The 25,372-nt window shown below is 42.9% G+C and overlaps 1 protein-coding gene and 1 long non-coding RNA gene across 9 annotated transcripts in view; one reads left to right on the top strand and one right to left on the bottom strand.

The window, feature by feature from the left end:
- PRKG1 (protein kinase cGMP-dependent 1) overlaps positions 1-25,372 on the bottom strand; it is a 530,425-nt gene that overhangs the window by 26,486 nt on the left and 478,567 nt on the right. For 5 of the 8 annotated variants that reach the window (XM_074590625.1, XM_074590626.1, XM_074590627.1 and 2 more), the window contains one exon: positions 7,306-7,402. In XM_074590625.1, coding sequence (XP_074446726.1) covers positions 7,306-7,402 — 97 coding nt within the window. Of the gene's footprint in view, positions 1-7,305; positions 7,435-7,503; positions 8,069-25,372 lie in introns of those variants that run through there. The other 3 variants (XM_074590632.1, XM_074590630.1, XM_074590631.1) reach the window with 3 other exon arrangements.
- LOC141744510 (uncharacterized) lies at positions 8,295-12,714 on the top strand. The gene is made up of 3 exons (XR_012587475.1): positions 8,295-8,378; positions 8,867-9,618; positions 10,113-12,714. It is a non-coding gene; the product is annotated as an uncharacterized LOC141744510 (long non-coding RNA).

Genomic DNA, 25,372 nt, shown 5'->3' with positions numbered 1-25,372 from the left:
AGCTGGACAGAAGCTCCTCCTGAACTTCTGTGTCCACACACAAGTTTCTCGTTGCTTATGTCTCCTATTGAACTCCCCATGCGGGGCACAGCAATACCTCTGTAACAGTAAAGATATTTTTCCAAGGGACTTTTGTTAGCTGTGCATTTTGCTATATGTGCATTATTTGGAGCTAGAAATCTGCGCTCTCATGAAACCTAAATATCTTTGCATCACGTTAAATAATAACCGACTCAACCACAGCGCTTGGGAACTGAAGGGCCAATGCTTTTGCTCGCTGGGCATGCCCAAGGTCCTTTATTTTCTGCTGTTTCCCAGCTAGATGCATTCAGACCAACAAAAATAGCAGCAGCTGTTGCCGAGCGCAGCGCTTGCGAGCTGAGCTCTCCTAATCCCAACAGCTGACCTGCTGCACGAACAAAGTGGCGGCTCCGCAAACGAGTCCAGCGCACTTTTTGTACTAAATGTATTTATGGTCTTCCCGTATGAAACAGTTTTCCCCGTAAGAATATTCCTTGCCTTACAACTCGCTTTCTTCCCAGCATTTCTTTTCATTAGGGAAGCGAGGGAAAATCTTGCTCGTATTTCTGCCTCGAAGCCTACCGTGGTGCTCAGTATTGCAGACCTCTCCGTTAGGGTTTTGAAGGTACATTGCCCATCTCCTCAAGGCTCTCCTGACCTAAGGCTTAGAGAGAAATCGTAGTTTGCGTATCTAAATTATAAGGAGGCTCCATGGTGCTTCTCACTACATCCTTTCCACCTCATGCTCAACATCGGGTTAATTTTCGGTTAGCTGCACGCTGTGTGTGAACAGGCACGGCGACCGGACTGGGTTGGACTGGAAAATAAGTCAAGACTTAAAAAAAAAAGATCTGAGATGGAAAGAAAAATCACGGAGTAAAAATTAAGTCTTTAGGACATCATTTTTGAAGGATGGATCAAGAATTAATTACAAGTGGGCAGCAGGGTAGAAACTGTCCATGACAGTGATCTTGTTTTCTTTGAAAAAGTCTGGGTTCAACTGGTTGGGAAAGCACTAAATATTGTAAAACAGTCTGAGCGCTATGGGACTCTACAGGAAAATAAATTGCACAATTACACTCTGAATACACCAAAGTATACACTAAAAAACGCACGGGCCTTAGAAAACCTCAGCTATTTAACAATTACAGTTACTTAATCAAATACTCAACTGTGCTAAAAACCTCTAATTCTGTTTCAATCCCTCTACTGAAAATTGAAATTCAATGCTTGACAACATGCACAACTAAGTTTTTTGTAAGCGAGGGCTTTGGGAAATGTATTAAAATTTGTGTCTTTCTATAAAGCCCAGAGGTAAATGTTATTTTTCAAAAATGTCTAGAAGGGAAAGGCTAAAAAAGCAGTGAGGAATGTAAACTGTTTCATGCATAAAATCATTCCAATAAAAAGTAAACAGCAGAAGAAGGGTTATATAGCTAAAATATGCTAAACCAAATGGAAAAACTCACTAGTGTGGTTTCTTGAAAATATCAGATGGACCTAAACTCTCCAACCCCACACATGAGCTGGCCCCACTCCTGAGTTTGGCTTTATCCACAATGTAACACTTATTTTTATGCCTTATTCCTGCCTCCAACCGGAGCTGGAGCCTCTGGCTCAACAGCTCATATCCTGATCCGGCCTCTGACAATATTTGATGGGCTACAAACGGCATCTCATCTTTCCAAACTGTGACGACATCCTTTCCATTAGCAGACAAGCCCCAAGAATATGTTTCCATCTACAAAGGATGGATTTAATTCCACCAGGGATTAAAAATCAAAGGAAAAATAAAAAACAAAAATAGCTCTGCAGTGGTCCAGCCACATCTGATGGCACCATTAAAATTAAGCATCCTGCATACAGTTAAGAAGGGATGGAAAAAAAAGGACCAAATGTTTATAACCAGTATTTTGCTCAGCTCTGTAGCAGTTGTTTCCTTGTCAAATGCAAGTCGGATTTACTCAGGTACCCAATCTTCAAACCCCTCACATCTCAATTTCCTCACCTTGATGGCACCCAAAATACCCATTCTTTCAAAAGGAAAGCGGCCAAAGGATCCCCGACAATTAAAAATAAAAATTAAGAGATATCAAAGAGGAGATTGAGCTTTCTAATAAAAAGCTTCATAATAGCTGGAACAAAATGATAGCTACGCAATTGGAAATTTCCACTAATAAATATCTGAATTATGCATCTGTCAAGTCTATTGAAAGACAATTACGGCAGTTTTTCCTCGCCATCTAATTAATTCACTAATGGTTTTGTTTACAAAATGGGCTCGAGGCTATAATAAATTTGATTGCACTTCATAATCTGTGGCCAGATTTCTCTTAAAACATGAATAAAAATGAAAAATGCCATACTGTCCATTTAAAAATGGTCTTGTACAGCCCCAGTCAAATGTGGCTGAAACTAAGGCTTAGTTTTTATGCATGTCTTTATTAATCTCCATATTGTAAAGGAGTTTAGCTTTTATTGGCCACCATCAAGCCAAAAGGACTTTAAGGGGGGTCTGTCTAGTATATGGCACCATAAAACACCTTCATTAGTGGCTTGGATTATGAAATAAGAAGAATTTTATTAACTTTGCATCTGTTAAAATCAAGCCAGGGAGGGCCGGGAGCACTTTTGAGAAGAGCAAGGGAATTCAAACTAAATTTTACAAACAGAAGCGATGACTTGAAATAAAAGGGGCACAATTTAGAAGTGGCAAAGTGCCCCTCATTGTTTGGCTCCACCTGAGCAGAGGAAGGTCCAGGTTGGACTAACACGTCTGGTTTGGGCATCTCTCCAAAGAGGCGAGAGCCAGCTGAAGAGGGAGGAAGAAGATGGACCACGGGCCTGGAATTAATGAAATCAGTGTAAAGGTCAAACGAAGGCCATTTATGCTTTTAAAGAGAAGAGTTCTTCAGGTTCACATGACAAAGGTCTTCAAATCAATACAACCCGACCTCAAGGGTTCTATGTATTTGTACTTCAAGACTACTATAGGCTACAGCAGGGAGAGGTTAAATATTAGGAAAACCCTTCCTGCAGCGAGGAACAGGTAAGCACTGGAATAAATTGCCTTGGGAACCTCCTTCCCTAATGACTTCAACAACAAATTAGGGAAAACCGGTCAGAACTGGTTAGGTCTATTTGACTCTGCCTTGGTGACGATCTCTTCAGGTCCCTTCCAGCCTGAGGTTTAATGACCATCTGGTTGAAATATGTGCTCTAAGTGCCACCGACTTCCGCAAAACTGCTGAATGTTAAAACATATGATTAAATGTTTTGTCAAGTCAGGGATAAAGACTGAGACTGTCCTTAACCCGCCTATTGCCTGCTGCCTTTAGGACGTCCCGAGCCATATGCTACCCGTAGGAGTGCAGAAGGCACCTCTCCCTCCAAGCTTGTGAACGCGCAGCGACGGTGGGTAAGTCTATAGGATTTCACTGGCGCATCTGTCCTGAGAACCGAACAAAGATGTAGCTGAAACCAAGCCTCAATCAAGCTTGGGATGGGGTGTGCAGAAAATAGATTATTTTTGCAATTTTATGACAACCGGAGTTATTTAAAATCTTCTCTTTCCTCCATTGCTGATTAATTGTTGGAAGCGACAACTTTGCAAATCAACACAACAAAAGGGCATGTGTTCAGGTGTGGACCTGATTTTCAGTCTACCTGTGCTCAGCCATCACCTACATGAACTGATTTCACAGCAAGAATGACTCTAATCCCATCTGTTCAGATACTCCAATACATTTATTTAAGAGCTGTCTGAAATAATCTTGATTTAAATTCAAAATAGCTGACCTGTGGCAGATGATTAGAAACACAGGACTTACTTAAACTAAAAGGAAATTAAAGAACAAAGACAAGGTCAACAAAGTTCAGGAGAGACGATTTATGAAGGCTGAGGACACCTGACCTACACATCTCCATCCTCTGCAAAGCGGTGCTTGCTGGGACATGAACCTGAGATGACATTCCTTATTCCAACGTATTACTGCGGCACCTGGATCCCAACACAGAAGATGCTCAACTGACAGAGTTGAGCTATGAGTTGAACCGACATAGTTCTCAACTGAGAAGCTGAGTTATAAAAAATAGTGGATGCCATCTGTTAATCCATGCTATTAAAACCCAAGAAGTCACTCTGACTGTTTTCTTTCCGCCCTGCTAAGGGAGGTGTCCACCAGCTGGGAGAGACGTGTCCTGGAGCAGCTTGCATCTACTTGGCAGCACCCTGACACGCGGGAAGGTTGTCCTCGGAATGTGGCACTGCCGGCTCTGGGCAGACTGTGGTCTCTCCAACCCACCTGCTTGCTTTTCAAACATTGAGGATCACACAGGTTCTGCCGTACGCCAACAAAAGCCTTTATTTGCTCTTGTACCAGTGGCAGAGCTGGTCCCCGTCTAAAGGAGCACAGCCCCTACTCAGCTGGTTTCTCCACGCCAGAGAAGCCTGGATAAAAGCTAATTACACAGTCCGGTTGGGGATGAAGAAGACAACCAGCATCCATAAGGACAAGACGCGTTGCAAAAGACACCAAGTAGCCATTAAAAACCAGAGAAAACAATGTACGATGCCAATGCAAACCCGAAATGTCTCTTGACATACAAAAAAAAAACTAGAAAAGCAAGGCAAAAAGATATTTCCACAGGTAATCGCTGTAGGATTGAAAATAATTTAAATTTTAGTCTGTCTTGCCTAAAAGCCATGTACTTGTGTACAAAAGCATTGAAGGGGTGACCTCTCCAAACAGCCGGCATTCACAGCAGCATCTGGAAAACCAGGCTATATTGACACAAACCACAAATGGAAATTAAAACGCAGGCCAACGGGAGTGTTATTCTTCCTTGGCCAGCAAGACCCAAACTGAGCCTGAGACACTCCAGTTTCCAACCAGTTGCCCTCTTGAAGGGTATGGAGATGCCCTGGGGGGGCTCGCCCACAGTGGCGGAGGTCAAGCTATGAAAAGAAACCCCTTCCTTGCAATGTATTTTATGTGATCTGTTTTACTCTTGGAAAGCGCAAAAATGCGAATGTTTTCCAGGAACAAACTCCAATGCTGCTGTGCACTAGCAGGCTATTGTAACACACTCAGGCAATAAAAGAGTCAATTCCTCCAATACATTGTGCATTAGCTCATTTTTTAGCCTTCAATTCTAAAACATATTTTTCATGGAGACAATAGAAGGCAAGAGGCAGCAATCCTAGGCTCAGTTTTGACATAAAAAGTATTTTCTTGTTTTAATAACAAAATTTCCCTCGGTGATAAAGAAAAATAATAAAATCTGGAGTGTTGAGCTAAACTTTTAAATATCTTTTATCCTTTTGTGAGCTCTCAGTATTAATTGAGAACTACAGAAAATGACCTTAACCAGCTTAGAAGAGCAGGGGCAGTGTGTTAAACCCACCCCTGAAGGAAACCCCTACGAGGCGATGAAAATGTTTCTCCTGTCAGAAACCTTCTGCAGGCTGCCGAAGGGGCAGCAGGGCTTCTTGGAAACTTCTGAGATTTGGATGTCTCCTAAGAATTAACTGTCTCTACCTGACTATGATCTGATATGTTGAAGTGACAGAGAATGTCCATTCCTGCTCTTCCTCACACCTGGCCAAGCATCACGCCTTGCTATTTCAAGATGTCAACATCTTAAAGCTTCCAAATTAACTATGTAAGCAGCCAGAACTAGTGGACTGACCCACGGACATCAATGACAGTCCAATTTCTTTTCATAATTTGTGGTTTGAGGGTCTCATAAACAACCCCTCATGAAGACAAACCCATGCACCTTCCCAGGAACATCTTGATGTTTTCAGAGCTTGACAGCACATGTCAAAAAAGCCTTAAAAATGAAAACAGACCTCACAAACTCCTTCACAAGATTCAAAACAAGCCCAAAACTGGTGAGCCCTTCACTAGAGATCACCTCAGGCGCAGAAGCCAGCGATGATGTTAATTTAGGAGACAAATCTCCTGCACTTTATGCTGTTGTCAACAGAGGGGAAAGGGCCTTCAAAGGTAAGTTCAGCGCAACCCAAATTAAACTCCTGCTCTAAAGCATCCTCCACAGCAGATGACTATAGAAGGAGTGGGGTAAGGGCAGCCTTCCCAGGCTACGCATGAGCTCTCATGACTCTCTTCCAAAACAACAGTTGCTAATATAAAATAAATAAATAAATAGAAAACCAAAACCAAACCCCAGGAAGGGAGCAGCATTCTCATGGATATGCTCTCCTCCGCACCATTTTACATACATCCAAACAGGAAAAGTTCAGAAATAAATCATGTGGAAGAGCGAGTCGTGCTTTTAACACAGAATTTACCTGCTATGTCACAAATAATTACTGAAACACTTCATTTTGCCCGTTTTCCAGTTCCCAGCACTGTGGGCGTGTTTGGCTCCCACGGGGTTACAGAGCGGGGATTTCCCCAAAGGTTCATGATGGCAGCAGTAACTCCATTCCCTTTTCTGCCCCTAACTTACAGGAGTTCCTAACATACTGTACTGGTGTCTGGTATCAGAAACTCCTCCGTGGTCAGCACCGTGATGTAAACTAAGCTCCCTTTTTCTATTTGTAAGTTTTTGTATTTACATGATATTACAGACGGGTCATGCAACGGCTGCCCTCTCAGTCTCCTCCTGCTCAGGCTTTGTTTTAATAAAGACTGCAGAGCTCTAAATCCAAGCAGAGCAAAAAGCAAGCTCAGGTTTTGTCCTTTCTCTAAAATTCTGCAAAAAGAGTTTTCTGTAAAGTGTTGCCATAGTTCGAACACTGAATCTACAGCTTTTGTGATATAACCAAGTAGGTCTACCTCTAGACCTGAATTAGGAACTGCTTAGAGGAGACATCGTGCTGTTACTCCTGTTTTGGGTAAGAAAGATTTCAGGTTGCTCTTTCAATCTTAGCACCCAACGGCCACACGACTCTTCAGGTTGTTTGGAAAACGCAATCAATCCCATAAAAATAGGACCACCTGGAGAGAGAAGACGCATGCTCCTCTCTCAACCTAGTACATAAATTCTTCTTGATTACTGCAAAGGCTGGACTCAATGATCTTAAAGGTCTTTTCCAACCTAAATGATTCTATGGTTCTGAAGTGTTTATTCGTACGGTTTTTTTTAACAGGAAACAGAATTCAGCTTTCTTCAACCATTAGAAACTACATAATCTTATCACATAATTTTCTCCCAGTTATTCGGGTGTAACAACAAAGAAAAATTAAAAGACTCATAACACAGTACTTATGCTTAGGACATCACGCAAACTTCAAAGAAGAAAAGTTTACCTACCAGCTCAACTCGTCCAAACCCTCCGACTCCAAGGGTGTCAATGATGTTGAAATCAGACAGTTTCAGGTTGGCGAAGAAGGCAGCTTCGGCTTCGTATCTGGATTTTTTTATGCGAAAAAATGGAAATTTCTTAGAGGTGCAAACATGAGTACTGTGCAATACCGTACCCGAATGGCATGAGCGTGGAACAGCCTTTACCTGCTTAATTTCCATCTTATCTCTTACAGTTTGATTTTATTCACACTCATCGTTTTGCTGGTCCCAATTATAGCATTGCTCCAACGCGCACAGTTTTCCAAGTGAGAAAAGCAAACGTACCCACTGCATGCCTACAATGCAAATGTCTGGTACTGCAATTCAGCTCCAGCTACCCAGCAAACACTACATTTTGACATTTTCTATTGATCTTCTCGTGGGTGGTTTTTTTTTTTGGTGTCTTTAAATATTTTTGGAAGATAAAGTCTCTCATAGGAGTTTCTCTTATCCACAGGCTGGCAGTAGTTTCTATAAACGTTTATTGAAAGTGGCAAGATCATTAAGGTCCCTGGAGAGAAATCACAGCCAGGTTTTATGAAATCAGATCCAATAAGCTGCGGGCTGGTGTGCAAATGCCTGAAATGAATGACTTCAGTCACATATCAACATTCCTATAAGAATATCTTCACTTCTTCTCCTCCTATAAACTCACTTGGAGTAGATGTCCCAGCCCAGGAGGTCCGAAAATCCAGATGCTCTCTCTTTAGCCCATGTCCAACTGGCTCGCAACACAAGCTCACCAAGCCCTTGACTAAGGAAGCATGCAAATCGAACACATGCAAGCCTGCCAAAATAAGCTTCCCATGACTATCCTCATGAATATGATTCCTCTAAAATAGCTCCTTGTCAAGGTTTATGCTATTTTTAGAAAGGCTCGGAGCTGGGGGAGGGGGTGGGAAATGGATGAACGGGATCCACCCACTCAATAAAGTTTGACATTCAGCTGCCAGAGAAGTCCCCGTGCATGTACAACCTTTGGCTGCTGGTGACACAAACTTGTATGGGAAAAGAGAGCGTTGACGGGATTATGGAGAAAGGTATGGAGGGTGGGAAGGGGGAGGTGGCTTAGTTTTCAGTACTTCATTTTAGCCATAATATCTTGCAATTAACAGATAGACCATAATCCGCTATTTCACCTGGATGCTTCATTTGTGCATGATAACACTAGCACAAAGATAAAACACCATGTTATCCGTGATCATATATATGTATCCACCTGTCTATCTTTTTAACGTACCTTGTCTGTCACGCCTGTCTCTAATTCAGTAATGGGATGGAATCGATTTACTGACTTATTCCCTTCAAACCACCTTCTTTACTCTATTTAAAACTGCAATGACATTGGGAGAGAAAGAGCAAAAAAAAAAAAATTTAAAGTTAAAAGGGAAAAATAAAAAGAGGTGTCAAGAAATGTGAAAGGTCACATCAGCAAGCCCCAAATCCAATGCAATAAAGCGCAATTTTATCTCGGGGGTGCTGTCGACAAATTACTTAAGCTCTGCTTTGTTATTTATACTGTCACCAGATCCTCTCGGTGACCTTGCTCCTGTGGCCACAGCAGCCTGATGCATCCGATTTTGGAAACCAATCAGTTCCGAGCCTGCTCTGAACTTGGGATAACCTTGTGTGACACAGCTGCTGATCGATCGCTTTATACTCCTCATGAGGTTCATACTAAACCCGTCGCTAAAAAACCTTCACTAAAGGAAAGACATATTTATACATTCCCTTCTAAATCACAGCAGACACATCATTGTAGGGGTGACAGAGCAATAAGATGGCTCTGCTTTTCATGATAAATGTATAGACAGCGTATGAGTTATCTTTCACTTTCCTGACCGGTTAAATACCCGTAATGATTTATAATTGTCAGCAAGATGAAATCCCAGCATGGAAAATTTCCCTTCAACAGTCGAAAAATGGATGCAAAACTCGAGGTCAAGAAGCTCTGCATTACTTTTGCCCATGGCTTGGGAGCATCCTTTCTTGGTGGAAGGAGGCAGGAAAGAAAATGTGGAAAGAAGCCACCTCGTGCTCCCAGGGAGGCAGGGGACCAGCTACCCTGTCTTCTCCCCTGGGCAACCAGAGAGGATTCCTCAAGCAGGGGATGAGAGATGCCAAACAGCAGCGTGTCAGAAGGGTTAGGGTCTCCCAAAACATATGGGACAGAAAGAGGAAATGGCTTTTCCCTATAATACCTCTTATCCTGAAAGACGGACAAGTCCTACGAAAATGACGTGTAGCTCACATCATGCGACGTGAGAGGACAAAAACTAGGTAAGACATGGCATGGTGCTGGCAAGGCAAGACGTCACCAGTCCCAGCCCCTGCAAATTCCACCAATTCTCCCCAAAATCCCTCAGTTTGATGGGAGATGGGATCTTCTGCTCCAGTCTCAACTTCTCCATCATTTTGTGTGTTGAGTTGCAGAAGCCAAAAGCTCTGCTGATGGCTTTAAAAGAAAAAAAAAAAAAAGTGTTCATTTATTATTTTGCTTAAAATATGTACTTGCAGCGTTATTGTGATTGCTTTTCGAAATCTCTTGGCTAATTCTCTGACAGACTGCTTATGTGTATTGAGTACGTACAAGTGCAATGACGCGTAGAAAACAAATTGGATGCAGTTTGCTAATACTGTGCATCAGGCATCCAAAAAGTCAAAAGAAATTCCAAAAATATATAGTGAAACCAAAAACACGTGTAAAATCAAGCAAGCGAGCCCTTCACATGCTTAGTAACAAGAGTCACATTTGAATTCTGTTTTATTCCCAGCTACAGAGGTCAAAGTCCACTTTCAAGTCAAATTCCTACAAACTAACAGAAGTGACACACTTCAGCCCTACGAAGCTTAAGAATAAATCTCTTCAGTTGCTTCAATAAAAACATCAAAATGCAAATACTCCCAAGCCATGCCCTAAATCAGCAATCAGGGTATAATCCTCATCCTGGAATTTAGAATATGAATTCAACTTCTGTCCTCCAACTTCCTTAATTTGAGCGTGCCGCTCCCTAAATAGAAACTTCCAAGGTTTTGCAGCATACGCTCCTCGCTCGACAAAATTACAGTGAAAAACATACGTGATGTCTTATTTTATCACCTCCAAAAGAAAAGGGACCCTTTCGAGGCATTGGGAGGGCAGTGCAAAGAAATACAGAAAACGTTTAAAAAATAATATTGACGTTTTTGTAGGAAAAATGTTCGGTTCTGGACCAGGGTTGAAGAAACCTGCTATGCTCAGATACCGGGGAGGATGCTTGGGATATTCCCTGGGAATATAACAGAGACGGGATGAATGGTAGAGACAGTTTGACCACAGTTGTGCAAGATGATGTGGAAATAACTCAGCGCTCTGCGGGAAGAATACACGTACGCCAGGTCACGGCGTATTTTTCTGGGTACCGCTCTGCAGATGCCACAGCTTCTTCCCATTTGGTACTTAGAATTCTAAATACGCATCTGTATGCTGGCATTCTGAGACTTCTCAAACCAGAAAATGATTTTTTTGACCTCTGGCAGAGTTGGTGATTCAAGTTCCTAAATTAATAGATAAGAGGTGTAATGGGAAGACATCACAGGCAAGGTCGGAGGCATGAACTCTGATCAGCATCACATCCGCATTCAGTGACGTTCTGGAGCTACGCAGATGCAAGGCTCAAACTTTCTATGCTGAGATTTCTGGGTTTTTCTGACTCTAGTTGAGTTAGACATAATTAAGAAAGAGCCCTTATCTGGATATTTTGGTAATTGTGCTTCTTGCCCCAGCTATCACAGGCCAAACCACCTGGAAAATCATAGCTGGAAGTACATAAAAAGAAAAGATATGAAGAATGTGTGACCCAAATGGGGCAAAATGACAAAACGCCTGTTCTTTAATTAAGAGCTTTTACAGCTGACGCTGAGCGCTTCACAAGAGCTTCTAGGAGGCAAGATATCAACTCCCTGTGTACTCTTAATGGGACTTTTTTGCTTATGGAAGCTGGGGTTTGTAACCTACTCTACCAACCCAGCCCTGCCAGAGCTTCTATTTCACTCCTGTAGCTAAAAGGAGAGGTATCTTCTCCATAGGAGGCATCAGAAAACATGATGGAGAAGGAGATGCTCAGATCTAGGTCAAACACGAGCATCCTGCAGATCCTCCTATGCTTTTCTCCAAGGTTTCTTGCAAATCTGAACAACAGGGGTCCCTACTGAAATCTCACTGAAACGACTGGCTTCCCGTAACAATCTCACCCTAACGAGTATCAGTGCCCTCCTATGGAAGAGCTGGGATTTGGGACGACCACTTCTTTCTCCCCTTCCAAATAAAACACATAGTCTCTAAGGAGGTGCTAATTAAAATGCCTTGATTCAGCCTCCTCTTCGGCACGGACAGGCATCACATGCAAGAAACCAGAGTAATCAGGGGGATCAGGAGTAAATACCATCGTCCACATGTCCCGTTACTTTGAAACGGCAGCGCAGGAGCCACAGCCCAAGCATTTGGGCAATGCCTGTTATGCAGAACGGGAGAGGAAAACATGTGGCTTCTTGCACTGCTGGAGGTTTCCAACCATTTAAATGAATGATTACCTCCTAGGATGACGATTACTCTGAAACACATTTCAAGCTTTTCCTCCCAAAACTACAAATACAAAAAAAAATAATAATTCATCATCTTGCCTAGGCGGCTAAAAAGGATAAATGAGAAAATATGCGGAGCAAAGGTTTGCAATTACCCAACTGCTCAGCTTTACTAAACTAGCTCACGATTCCTATCGCATGAGCTAAATGTGTTGGGAAACATTAGACATCTGTTACCAAACTGTCATCGTGATAGAAAACTTGGCTTTGTTCCACCTGCGCGCTGCCAACTAGATGTAAATTGCCACCAAATGGGAACCAACCACCAACTCCCTGATAACAGCAAACATAATCATTTTGGGTGGATAAAACCAGAATTTTGGAGCCTTCCTCGGTGACAGACACCTGCTTGTTTAACAGCTATTTTGTTGGCCTTGTATTTAGTTTTGTCGGCTGGCCCCGTCACTACAGCACCCATCGTAGAGGCCACACACTTCTGCGGATAGAAACATTGAATCTCTGCAAAGACTTCAAAAACTTAAGTTGCGATAGTTGGACGGTGATGATCAGACCCAGCCTGCAAGAAGACACATGCGAAATGAGCCGAAGAGCCACAGGTGGGGTGGGCAAAAAAATCCATCACAAAAGGAAACCACATTTCTGTGTCCACTAGATAAGAGATTTATCCCAATCTATCTCCTTATGGTTCTTAAGATGTAACTGATTTCTTTTTAGGATGCTGCTTCAACTGATGCAGCACTTCAAAAAAAGGGGGGTTGTGATAAACAAAATAAAAAATTGCCTCAAATCCTCCATTTTGTGACTCTTTTTTTCTATACACCCAAACCAAACATATTTTAGCCCTGTCAAAATAACCCACCTTGGTCTACTCTACTCATGGCACCCTTGGCTGTTTGCCTGCCTGGTACACTGAAATCACGGCAGGTTTTCTAGACCGGATTCATGCCATTAAGAGAGATGCAATTCCAAATGTGAATGAGAAGTGGCAGAGGACATGGCTTGAATTCATGTAACGGGGAGGCTTGGTTATCTGAAAGCGATGTAAGGAAGAGCAGATCCAGCAAATGGTGTCAGGGCTCCCATGCCTTCTCTTCTGTGCCGGCCAGCCCTCTTCCCCACCTGCTCGAATGAGTCCAAAAAGCTCAGGTTCGCAGATTTCCGAGTGATTTAGGACAAGGGGAAATCTATGAATGGTCGTATGGATGAAAGCGAAATAAAAAGCACCTCGTGTCAGGTCCATGTGAGTTCCTTACCTTCAACTATGCCCTGTTTGAGTGGGGCTCAGAAGATTTAGCCACATTCAGGCAACAGACAGAAGCATGGCACAGCGACAGTGTATTTTACACAAGCAGCAAGATCCAGAGCCTGGGAATGCCTGAAAGCAAATTCTTGAGAGGCATTGAGAGCAAATCTGTATTTCTTTATGGTGCGTTGCCACTCATCCTCTCAGAGGTCCCACCCCAGGTGCAAAACCCTTCTTATCTAGCATTCCCTCCAGCCATCAATCCATTTGGGCCAGTAAATTTTGGCGGGGGGATATCTCCCTTGACAAACCATTGCAGCGAAGAGAAATAACCAAGGGTATGAACCCAAAACCCTGTTGGGGAAGATCATAACATGCTCATCAGACTTCTCTAAGAGTCTGATCCTGCAAGATGAAGAGCACTCTCAGGCCTCCATGCACTTGTATTAGCTGAAAGGGAGATGCTTGCCCCAAAATTACATTCAGGCAGAACAGGCAGTGATAGCAGAGAATAACTATTTCCTAAATACTGTCACTCTGTACGGGAATTGCCTATGTTTTGCATTTCTTCCTCTGGGTACCATATGTCCGTCTCTCTCGTGATGCACAAATGCACCTTTTAACTTCCAAATGTCCCTTTCAGATAAATGCTCGTATCGGTAAGAAAAAAAAAATATCAGGAAAAGACCAGCTCATTACCTATTTTACTTTCAATAGCATAATGTTACAGAAAAGCTGAATTCATTTCAAACTCTGTCACATTATTGCAATTTATTAGCTCATTCACAAATACAGGACCACAAAATTGTTCCAGGACATGTCCATTGGCAGTGAAAGCAGGAAAACGTCGATCAAAGACAGCGAGCTGTTGGATAAAAGTACCGGCACAAGACGACTGTGGTAACTCCCATCAGCAGTAAGGCCACTGTTGCCCACCTTGCCTCGAGTTGTGTTAACCAGGGAGCACAGACATGCCATTGCCCTAAAACCAAATAGGGTTTTCTGGCCTTCGACAGAGACAAGGGACTGATGGCACGTTAGTATGCCCATAAATAATTTCTGCTTGGTATTTGCTATCCTAGTGCTAACCCATTCCTGGGAGGGATGGGTGCTACCGTGTTACCCACAGATCTTGACTTGTGAGACAGGATTTACTTGCGGATGAGGATTTGCTGCCCTGCACCAAGGAAGACCAAGGAGGAGAACATCAAACTCATCTTCTACTCTTCCATTTTTTCTCATTGCAAACAACACTGAAAAGTAAAAGGTGTACATCGATCTACCTACATGTAGCTGTAGATAGATAGATATAGGGAGAAAGTATGATAACTAACAACCCAGCTTTTCTTTAGTTCAGGTCTCCTTCTTCCAGACCATCCTTCTGAGGTCAGCAGTGCAGTGGCTTTAACTCCTGATTTAGCTGCTACCACTTCCATCTACGTCTCACACCTTCGACTGAAAATCCAAATCAAGAGAGATTTCGTTTGGATTTTTAAAAGCAATGCGCTAGCGGCGACGATGCAATTGAAAGCTACAGCCACACGGACCATTGCATCGAAAAGAAAGGCTGTCTTTCTTTTCAAGTTCATGTTGTCGGGGCTGGGAATTTCTCTTGGACCCTGGGAATTTCTCTTGGACCCACCAGCGCTTGAACTCGCAGCGTACTTGCCTTTAATGACTTTCACATCAGGAGAAATAGCATTACCTCCTGGTTTAGATTTTCTTACAGAAAGTGAACATTTGAGTGGCAGCTAAAACAGACATTAAAGCTATGGCATCTCTAACTTCCTCTGGAAGGGGAAGGAGATCTGAAATTAAAAACATAAGGTTAAAAAACTAACAGAGAAATTATTTCCCCCCCCTATTTTAAAAGCACATTACTTTTCAATTAGAACTCGGCAACGTGAACATGATATTATGCTGTCATAATAAGCTGTGCTCACCATAAGTTGTTTCAGTAGTTAAGCAAATAGAAGATTTGTTTGAATTATGGGGCTTTGAAGACTTGCTGTTGCACAGAGACCCGTTTCACCGAGAAATGTAATCGAATGCACTCAAATACAGTCAGTTAAAACAGCTCAGGAAGACCTTCTCATCACCCAGGCTCTTTAAAAAGTCTTAAATTCGAAGCTAATATTGCTGAACTCCTAAACATGCCAAGAGATTGGTAATACCTTATTAAACAACTTATGCCTGTTGGGTTCAGTACCTCCAGGCTAGCAACAGGATGAGCCCTTATCTGCCCTTATCTGAACACAGGATGTGCAAGGCGCAACTTTATTAGGAAAAAAACCCAACCCTAAAATCCAAATTCCACCTTTTTTTTTTTTTCAGATGTTCGCTGTGGGATCCTCTCCCCTTGGAACATAGGGAAATGCATCACTCCCTTAAAATGCACGACTGCTCCCGTGTATCTAAGCTCGCAATCAAACTGCTCAGAAAAAACAAGCCTCCATTCTCCAAGTCAAGCAGATATAAGAGGCTTGTGTAAATCACAGAATGGTTTAGGTTGGAAGGGATCTCATTCCAACCCCCTGCCATGGGCAGGGACACCTCCCACCAGCCCAGGTTGCTCCAAGCCCCCTCCAACCTGGCCTTGAACCCCTCCAGGGATGGGGCAGCCACAGCTTCTCTGGACAACCTGGGCCAGGGGCTCACCACCCTTAGAGTGAAAAATTTCTTCCTGTCGGTATACTTTGCCTGCCTGCACCCCTTTATTACACACCCACACAATGCTTATGTGCCAGAAACAAGGCAAGATTTTGGTGGAAGAACCAAACAAACCAGGAAATAAAATGCCAGCTGACCAGGGGATGATAATGCCACACAGGTACGACGCAGAGTGCTTTCAGTAGAGCACAAGGTTATTAGGATGGTTTTTAGGGAATAGGGCCCCTGGTTTTCACTGAATGTCAAAGGAAGGTTGGCACTGAAATGCGTATTTTATTTTCTACACGCATGTGTTTCTCCCTCAACTTCTAACGAAACAGCCTGATGCTTCCCCCAGGATTCTCTCTCAGGGTCCTACTTCGGGAAGTCCTGGTTTCGGCTTCGGTTAAAATAACATTTGCACTTTTGTAATACGTCTAACGCCAGGAACAGCCTGAAATAGTTCAAACAAGATACTCTACAGAATGGACTGGCTTACAAAACCAAGACTTTAATCAATTTTAATTAAAAGGGGCAGAGGGAGGATGTGGAGTATTCCTTCCTCTGGTGGTGTTTCCTGTTCTGTACAGTATTAAAAGATATTGCGTAAAGAGGGGGGGTTGTTTCTTCTCCCCCCTTTCTTTTTGGTCTTTTTTTTTTTTTAACTCTGGATGTTGCTAGCTGGAGACCAATCAACTCCCTCATTGCCACTGTACTGCATCTCTATCTTGGCTCAGCAGTGAGGGATCGAACCCAGAATAGTTGCCTGTATCATGTACGGTATGCTGCGTTAGCCTGGGTGGGAAACTCATTGGTGACAGCGGAAAAATGAAACATGACTACCTTTTTCTGACTCCCAAGACAGGCAGCAATGGGACCACCTGAAAGTCCAAGCTAAACGAAATTCTAAGGAAAAGCCAATGATTTTTCCCAGCACCTCAAACACTGCGCTCAGACCTTGACACCTTAATTTCATTTCAGTGAAAATAACATCACATATAAAATGAAAGATCGTTTAAAAACGTTATTTATCAACCTCTTCCCCCCCCTCAAAAAAATAAATTCAAGTTCAAATCACATATTTCTACAAAGCACTTCCTTGACAATTCCACATTTTCAGGAGAAAAACCCTTACCAGCTTTCCTTGGGCAAGGAGTGCCATCACAGCTGCCAGGTGGAAGAGGCACTGATTTACTATCCTCCCTCTACACATGCCCCACAGCATCATGTTTTGATGCCAGCAGGTATGCGGTACTGGATTTTTTTTTTCAGTTTAACTGTGAGCTTTTTAAGGATACTCAGCTGAAATATTACACCTGACAGATAAAATTTAGCTATTACATGCTTTAGGTCACTACCGTCCACGAGAGTTTCATGTCCTGGCCACCCCATCCCTACTTCCAAGAAAGCTGTTGGGGTTTTCTTGGTTTTGGTGGGTTTTTTTTGTTGTTTTTTTTGGTTTGTTTGTTTGTTTTTTTTCCCCCTCCTACAGCTGTGCTCATTACAACAGCAGTGTGGGTTAAGGACCAAATTGCAAAGCAACATTTATCGTGCTCTCAGACACATGCATCACAGAGAATGCTCCTCTGCCTGGCTGATGGGAATAAACCAAGAGCGCAATGCACTTCAGCTGGCTTTTTTATCTTTGCTATGCCAAGCACCCTGCAGTATTCTGCCTTAATGGCCTTCTTGGCACACTTCTCTCTTCACATGCTAATATTAATATGAAAAAGCAACCTTTCAGAATAAAACATTAGATTTATGCTGTTGGGTTGCAGCACAACATCCAACATCCCGCTGCAGGGTGATGCAGATGGAGTCAAATGTGGTTCACTGCAGGATTGCCAGGGACTTTTTACCTATATTAATTTTACATATATTAATTCCTATGTAACTTTCCCTAAATCACGGGTTGCTACTGAGATAAACTTCGGTTTAAATCCCCAGATTCAGCAGCTGAATCAGCTATAGTTTGGGTATACTCGGCAATACTGAATTCTATTGTAGCGCTTGCACCCTAATTTTTAAAGTAATACAAAGTCAGTGAAAAATAAACCTCCCGTGGCGGTGCTAACTAGCCCTGAATAACTTAAAAGGAAAAAAAAGTATTATGATAAGGAAGGACACAATTCACTAACTTCCCTCTATTCTTCTCATTAGCTCTGAATTTAAAAGTTTGGATCTGTAAACAAGAAAACGTATTTGGAAGATAAGGCACCAAGGGTTTTTCCTTTCACCTTTCTGATTGACTTCAGAGGAAATACCTACAGATCCCTTATTTCTTCCTTTGGAAAACACCAAGGAAAAGCCACGCTTATGAGAAGTACTCAGGAAAAGAGCAGTTCATATTAAAACTCCAAACGACCTCTTTAAGGCCAATAAATCCCAGCTATCAAACTCAGTTCAAAGGTGCCACTATGTACCAGAGAAGAACACCAAAGGTATTTTAAGGCATCTTGTTGGGAGTCACTGGGGAAGAGCCACGGCCATGTTACAACCTCGGAAAGTGAGATGTGATCTCAAGGAAAATTCAGTCTAATTACAGCTTGAAATTGCTCAAATCACAGTTAGTTCTGCTGGTTGCTCTTCTACTTTACAAAATCTCACGATCTAATTGCAAACTGCTAATTAGATCCCAGGAACCCCAAACCTGCCCATCTAAGCACGTAAACACTAAGTGGCCCTTTTGCCTCCAGCCTTAATGTAGGGCTATGTTGCTTGCATAAGTAAAGGCTCACCATGGCAACAGTGATGCTCAGATTAAAAAGACTTGGATGCAGTTTTCTTTCTCTTAGATCTTTTAAAGAACGTGGAGAACAGATCGATACATTGCTGATGTTAGACATACTTATTTGTCCAATTCACCGTGTTCCCCACTTATTGCACATTTGTTCAAGACCCATGGGATTGCGCGCGCTATGTTTTGCCCTTCTTTCTTTTTTCAAATGGCCCTAATCCTCTAGGAAAAAATCACTTGCTAGATGGTTTCCAGCTTGATGACTGCTCAGAAGCAGAGTTCTACCTTGAGTGAACTCGTGCCTCTTCTCCAAGGGCTGCCCAGGGATATTTCTGCACTGTTTCCTGCAGCCTCTTCCACATTCTCATGTAGACCTGTGTGTGACAGGACCTGGAGATGTTGCTGTAGCAGATGGGTGATCTCTTAATCCAGTGGCTCCCCCAAAATGCGCACGGATCATCAGTGAGAGCTATTAATTGCACTGGGGTCGCCGGCCTAACCCTCCTAAAGTGTTACTGCAAAACCTTCAAGCTTTTAATCCTTTGGCCAATGTCGGAGTGCTCCAGCCATGCCAGCACTGCTGGTGGAAGTTCTTGCATCTGGCATGTTTCATCCTAATTTACTTTGAAAAAAAAAAAAAAAAAAGGTGACATTTAAGGGGAAGGCGAGGAGGAGGGGAATACTACATAAAATCCTACCGAAAAAGTGGAAGCAGGCAGGAAGCAGATTTTTCCTTACAAAGCAAGTACGTGTGCACACAAAGCGAGGTTTTTCGCTCTGCTTGTTTATTCTGGCAGACAGATGAAACTGTGGGAAAAGATCAGTGAAACTGGGTTCCACACAACCAACCCCATCCTGGTATCACCCTGTGTCAAACCCGCTTTTAATTTGACTTATCTGCTAAGATTTTGCTTTCTTGTGTGAGTATCGCTTTAGGGAGCAAAATCGATGTCTTGGACTGTGCAGGTCCTTTTGGCTCCGTGTTGGGGGAGACCCTGCAGGGGCGGAAAGTTTCTCCTGGAGCTTAACAACTCTACACAAATAACACAGGCCAGTATCTGGCTAAAGTCAAGAAAATGCATCAAACTGAAGGGGCAATTTAAAGGAAATATGGAGAAATGAAAAACTAAAGCAACTGTGCATGCACCATCCTACAAACATCTAAGAAAGGTCCAAGAAAGAAGAGTAGAACTAGAAGGTCCAGCTCTCAAAAAGGCTATGGCATGACAAATGTACAGGAGGCATGACATGACTGTCGTTGGGATGACATAATAGCAGCCACAGAAGACACTGGAAACATGAAGGCTACATCAAGTCCTACGGAAAGAGCGATTTGTTGTGTTAAATCAGGTTAACAAATCAAATTATCAAGTCACACAGATCATCTGTAGATGGAAATTCCAGTATAAACAGGGAAAGAGAGTATTCGGATAAGATTACTGACCATCCATCAGATGGGCAAGAGTGTCTGTGATCTGCTGAAGGAGCTCTGACAAGACCTCAGCAAAGACAACACGCCCACCATGAATGCGCAACAAACTCTCGATATACTATCTGCCAAGCCTAAATTTTTAGGCACATTTAATGATTATGTTAGGAGATGGCAAATCAGGTGGTCCAAGAACAAAGAAAACTTAGGACTTGATGTCAAATGGGTATGCAAGGCTCATTTCAAAGTACTACCGCTGAAGAACCTCTCTGTAACAGGAACCATGATGTATTGAGGTTTAACACTGCTGGAGGTCTGAGAAGAGGTTTAAAATACAAGCACTATTCCTGCGCTTAAAAAAAATCAAGAAAGGAATTCAAAGTGTAGCTACAAGAGTTGATTAGGAGAATTAAATCTTAGCAGCAGCATGTAGGTATCTGGAAGCACACAGCAAACATATCATCTATCAAATGTGGACCTAGGATAGGTCAAAAGGAAGTTGGTGCAGCTGAACAGCAGCATGAGACAGTACATTAAAAGCAAGAAGGCACCCTTCAAATATGAAGCAGTTTCAAACAAATCAATAAAGAGAAATGAAAAAAAGAACCAAACCCTGTCCGGTTGAAAGGAAAAAACCCATAAGGCAGGACAAAAAAAATAATAATGCAAGTAACAACTTCAAAAGGCTCAAAACCAAATAATAAATCCTTCTCAATCACAGCAGCAGCAAGGAGCCTGACCGTAGGCTGTAGGGTCTCCAGAGGCTCATGCTCTAGAAAGAACACACTGAGAAGAACAAAGCCATGCGAGAAAAGCTCAGTGCACTTTCTACCCCTGGGTTCAACGTGGAAGACCTTGGGGAGATCCTCCCACTGCAATTTTCCTTCCAAGGGGAATCACCAGAGTCACCGCCTCCAATTGAAGTGTCAGTAGGGGACCCAAGTCGACCAAAGGAATGTTAACCCATCTCCAGGCCCAGATGGTGTTCACCCAGCACTTCTGCGTGAACTCAAGGTGAACTACTAACTGTGGTTTGTAACCAGCTCTGCTTGCCGAGGGATGGAAGTGGCTTTTTGATGTGATCCAGAGCGCTGTACTTGACTAAGCCCAACATCTGTCCTAACAGAATTAGTTGACACATGGATAAATCTGACTCCTTTGGGGAAGAGCCAACATGCTTCCCAAGTCTACTGGAGTTCTTTGAAGGAGTTGACACACACATGGGCAGGAGAGATCTGGTTGATATAGTTGGCTTGGATTTCCAAAAGGCATTTGACAAGGTTTGAAAGGCTGTTAGAGAAATTAAGCTGCCGTGAGATAAGACGAAAGGTCTTTGCATTGATTAAAAAATGGTTAAAAATAGGAAACAGCAGTTTGTAATAAATGACTGGTTTTCCTAATGGATGGAGGCCAACAGCGCTCAAATCTTTCCTGCTCAACGTCTTTATAGGTGATCTGTAAAGAGGGGAATAAGTAAAATGACAACATTGTTCAAGGATATTAAATCACCAAACACAGCAAACAAAAGCCCATGGTGAAAAATTGCACATGGGCTTAAAGACACCAAGGGACAAGGTAATACAGTCACTTGAAATCCTGCAGAAATGCAGTGATGGACATCAGGGAAAAAAAATATCCTGCTCTTACACATGCAGTAATGAGATGATTCATCCACCTTTACCCCCCCTTCCCATCTCAAAACCTACAGAGCGGAATTGGAAAAGGTACAGAGAAGTGTGATGGTAAAGAGCACAGGTGCGGATTGGTTTCTGTTGCAGGAATGACTGTGTTAGGGGCTTCTTCCCGGGAAAAAGACAACTCGGGTAGGAGATGACAAAGGCCTAAAACTTGGCTATGCCATGGAAAGCAGCTAAACAGATTCAGGGCAAAAAAACCAACCCACTAAGGGCTACTAAATATACACACAGCAGGAAGTCCCCGAGTCCCAAATCGTTGGGAGACTGGTGGATCGCAAATCAATAAACTTCTCTTTGTTCTTATTCTCCTTCCCAGATACCTGCTGTTGGGCACGGCTAGGGACAGGATACAGAGTTAGCTACATCTCGATGTGGTGAGGCCCCTCCTACATTGACACTTCCAGTGTATCTGTATGTAACTGGAATAAATTGAGAAACTCAAGGCTCCTACTTGTAACGTATAATAGCATTTAAAAAAAACAGAGGGTTGTGTTTCACAGTGCCTGGTGCCTGATCTGGAAGCCTGTTTGTGTTCTACATGGGGAGAGATGAGCTGTTCAATCTTACAACTTGTCTTTACTAGATAAAAGGAAGTTTTAATCAGACATTTATTTAACACATGGCGCCTAACATGAGGAAAAAGCATAGTTCTCACTTATCCACTGATGCAAATCCTAAATTCACCACATGAGAAAACTACCAAGTGCTTTGTCAACATTTGAATATTATCATGTGCTAATTAGAGAGAGTGAGGAAAAAAAAGGAACCAAACAAACCACTCTAACCCCCAAGTTTTTCTACCGCAGATGACTTCTTGGCTTGAAAAGTGATGTAAGTTGTCTCATTTGGGGAATACCAGGAAGCTGGAAATCTCAAAACTCCTCATGTCACAGCAGTTCAACAACTCATTTGCCACTCTTCTCATGGAGGAAAACACTTCCTAATGCACCTCGGATGTAGTCCGCTCATTTTGGAGAAAGGCCCATGGCATCCCTTGGAGCTGAACATGACCTACATGGTTGAGTGCTCCCTCAAGCACACCTCCAAGCCACGCTCCCATACTACAACAGTGAAATGTCACTGGCTACACATCACCTACTTGGTGCAGTGCCCCAGATTTGGAAAATTTGATGGAGTAAAGGTGACGATGGGTGTACCAGCACGTATGGGCAGGTGAACTTAGAAAGGACCAAGGGGCTCTGCTGAGAACCACGGATGGTAATTCAGGGGATAAGGGATCAAAAGCAGCGAGTTTCCTGGAAGCTCCCACCCATTTTCCAGCTGACACAACTTCTGAAAGGCACTTTCCCATACTTCCACTGGAGGGCAGGAATATCCCACGTTTCCACAGGCGACCCTTCAGCTCATTGCCACACACCCATATGCTTAAAACGGCTTTAGCAAGGCTGGGCCTGGGAGAGACAGACTTTAATACACTCACAGACTTTAATTTGGTTTCTATCCTGCTTTTATGAGCAGCTTCATTTTTTTTCAAAACAACATAATTATTTTCACAAAACAACTCCAATATTCCCAGTTTACCCCCATATCAATACCCCCTCCAGTGCCTCTCTGCCTCTGCTCCCTGCGTTATCTGCAGCACTCCAAGGTCCCCCATGTTCCCCAACCTACCTTTCCTATAGGTACCGCAAATACATTGGAAGTACGTATACATGTGCTGACCGGCAGGTTAACATCCTCACTGCTTCCCCAGGAGGCAGGAAAAATATTCTAAAAGGTTTGCAGAGGTGATGAGGGGAGCTACGGCTTCTATTGGCTGTATATTAGTGAAAACTATCATCAAGGGTAGAATTAGCGGACACAGGAACAAATTAGATGTGCTGTCTTCCATAAAGGGACATATTGGAGTTACTTAGGGTTCAGGCATAAGGTTGATCTGCTTGACAGAGTTTATTTGGTTTCCAAAAGGCATCTCAGAAGGTTCGCCAGCAAAGGCAATTAAAGGTAAGAAGCTGCCAGGACACAAAAGAAAAGGTCTTGTGGAGAAATAACTGCTTCAGAGAGTGGAGGTCAGTCACCTGCAGTCCTGCATGGTGCTATCCTGGGACCTGTGCTGTTTGATGGATTTAAAATTCATGTGCATAAAGGTTCCATAGCGGAGCATCGAGGTTTTCTGGTGACATTAAGCTATTCAGAGTAGCAGAAAAAGCAGGGTGAACCAAGAAGAGCTGCAGAATGACCTTAGGAGATTCGGTGACTTGACAATAAAGTGTCAGATGAAATGAAACAGAGATGAGCTGCGTCACATAAACACAAAAAAAAATAACCCAAAATTCTAATGTCAAAAGACAGGCTCCGAGATGGTTATTCCACCTCAAGAGTTTGTATGAGTCCCACGACAGCATCATCTCAGTGCTCAGGCATGGTCAAGGAGACAGACTGAACGTTAAGGATTACTAGGAGAGGAGCAGAAACCAGTCTGCCTTTATACAAACCTACAGCACCCGGTACCTCTATGCCCTTCTGGGGTCTATGATAAGGAACTCTTTCCTTATTTAAGTACCCAAGTTTTACATACTAGTTCTTTCACAACTGAAACCAAAACTGTCCATTTTTTCTTGCTATTTGCTATAATGACCCTACATTAGCTCATTAAATGGGAAATAATTCTGCAGGTGAAGCTTCTTCACTCTGCCTCCTTCTCTGCCAGTTACATTCACATCTGAGGACTGAAGATGGGAGAGAGTAGGACGGTGCTGGCTCCAGTTCTGCCTTGGCTTGTCTGACTTCTGGTTAATTCGCTTGAACTATCCGTATCTGTTTCCTTATCTGTAAAATGAAGAAACACTAGGAGACTTACTCAAGCACAGATCACCTGTGGGATGTCTGCGATCTGGTCAAAGGTCCATTTTGGTCAGTGTCTCCTCTGGAGAACAGCCGCGAGGAAGCACAAGGAGAAGCAGGACAAGCATGTGGTGACAGCATCTGACAGTCTCTCTAGGCTCGATGGGTTTGCAGGAGCTATTGTAAGGTGTTACACGAAGGAGCAGATTTTTGCACACCAAAACGATCCTGGTGGTCATGAACCTCATGAGATGCTCCATAACAAGGGCTTCTCCAGGAAACATTGCTTAGCATCCTCCTTGGCCCACATAAGAGGAGGTCTGGGCCAGTTTCTACTATTGTAATAAATTCAAGTTTTTTTCATTAAACTCTTAAGTGTCTTTGTGGCACAAGGATGCCCAGAGCTGCTTTTTCTAACAGAAACCTAAGCAGTCACAAAGGGATGATCCCCTCTACTCCGTGATACGATACAAAGCCCAGAACACAGCAAGGATTTCTTGCACTTCAAAGACTTCTCCAATATCACTCGGTGGTCAGTCTACACGCAAAAACCTTCCAAAAGTCCATTTCTGTTCTCAAAGAGGATTGCACACTTCCTTTAACGAGTAGGTTTTTCTCCTCCATCTTTCAGCATCTTTAGCAAACAACAAAATTCCAACAGCTGCTCCCCAAGAAGATGGAGAGACCCATTAACACTTATTTTTTAATGTAATAAAATAATACTTAGCCAAAAGGTAAACAGTGATTCCTGGGGAAGAACTATAAAGCCAAACACATGGTTTCTGATAAAGATCATCTTCCTGCAGTTCCCCTCCGCTAATGGCCATGCTGTCACTTGAAACTCCCCAGAGAGACTTAATGCTGCCTTCTTTTCCTGGAATTAGCAGCGG

This window comes from Larus michahellis, chromosome 6 (genome assembly GCF_964199755.1).
Source record: "Larus michahellis chromosome 6, bLarMic1.1, whole genome shotgun sequence".
NCBI classification, from domain to species: domain Eukaryota; kingdom Metazoa; phylum Chordata; class Aves; order Charadriiformes; family Laridae; genus Larus; species Larus michahellis.
This window is presented reverse-complemented; position numbering and strand designations above follow the sequence as displayed.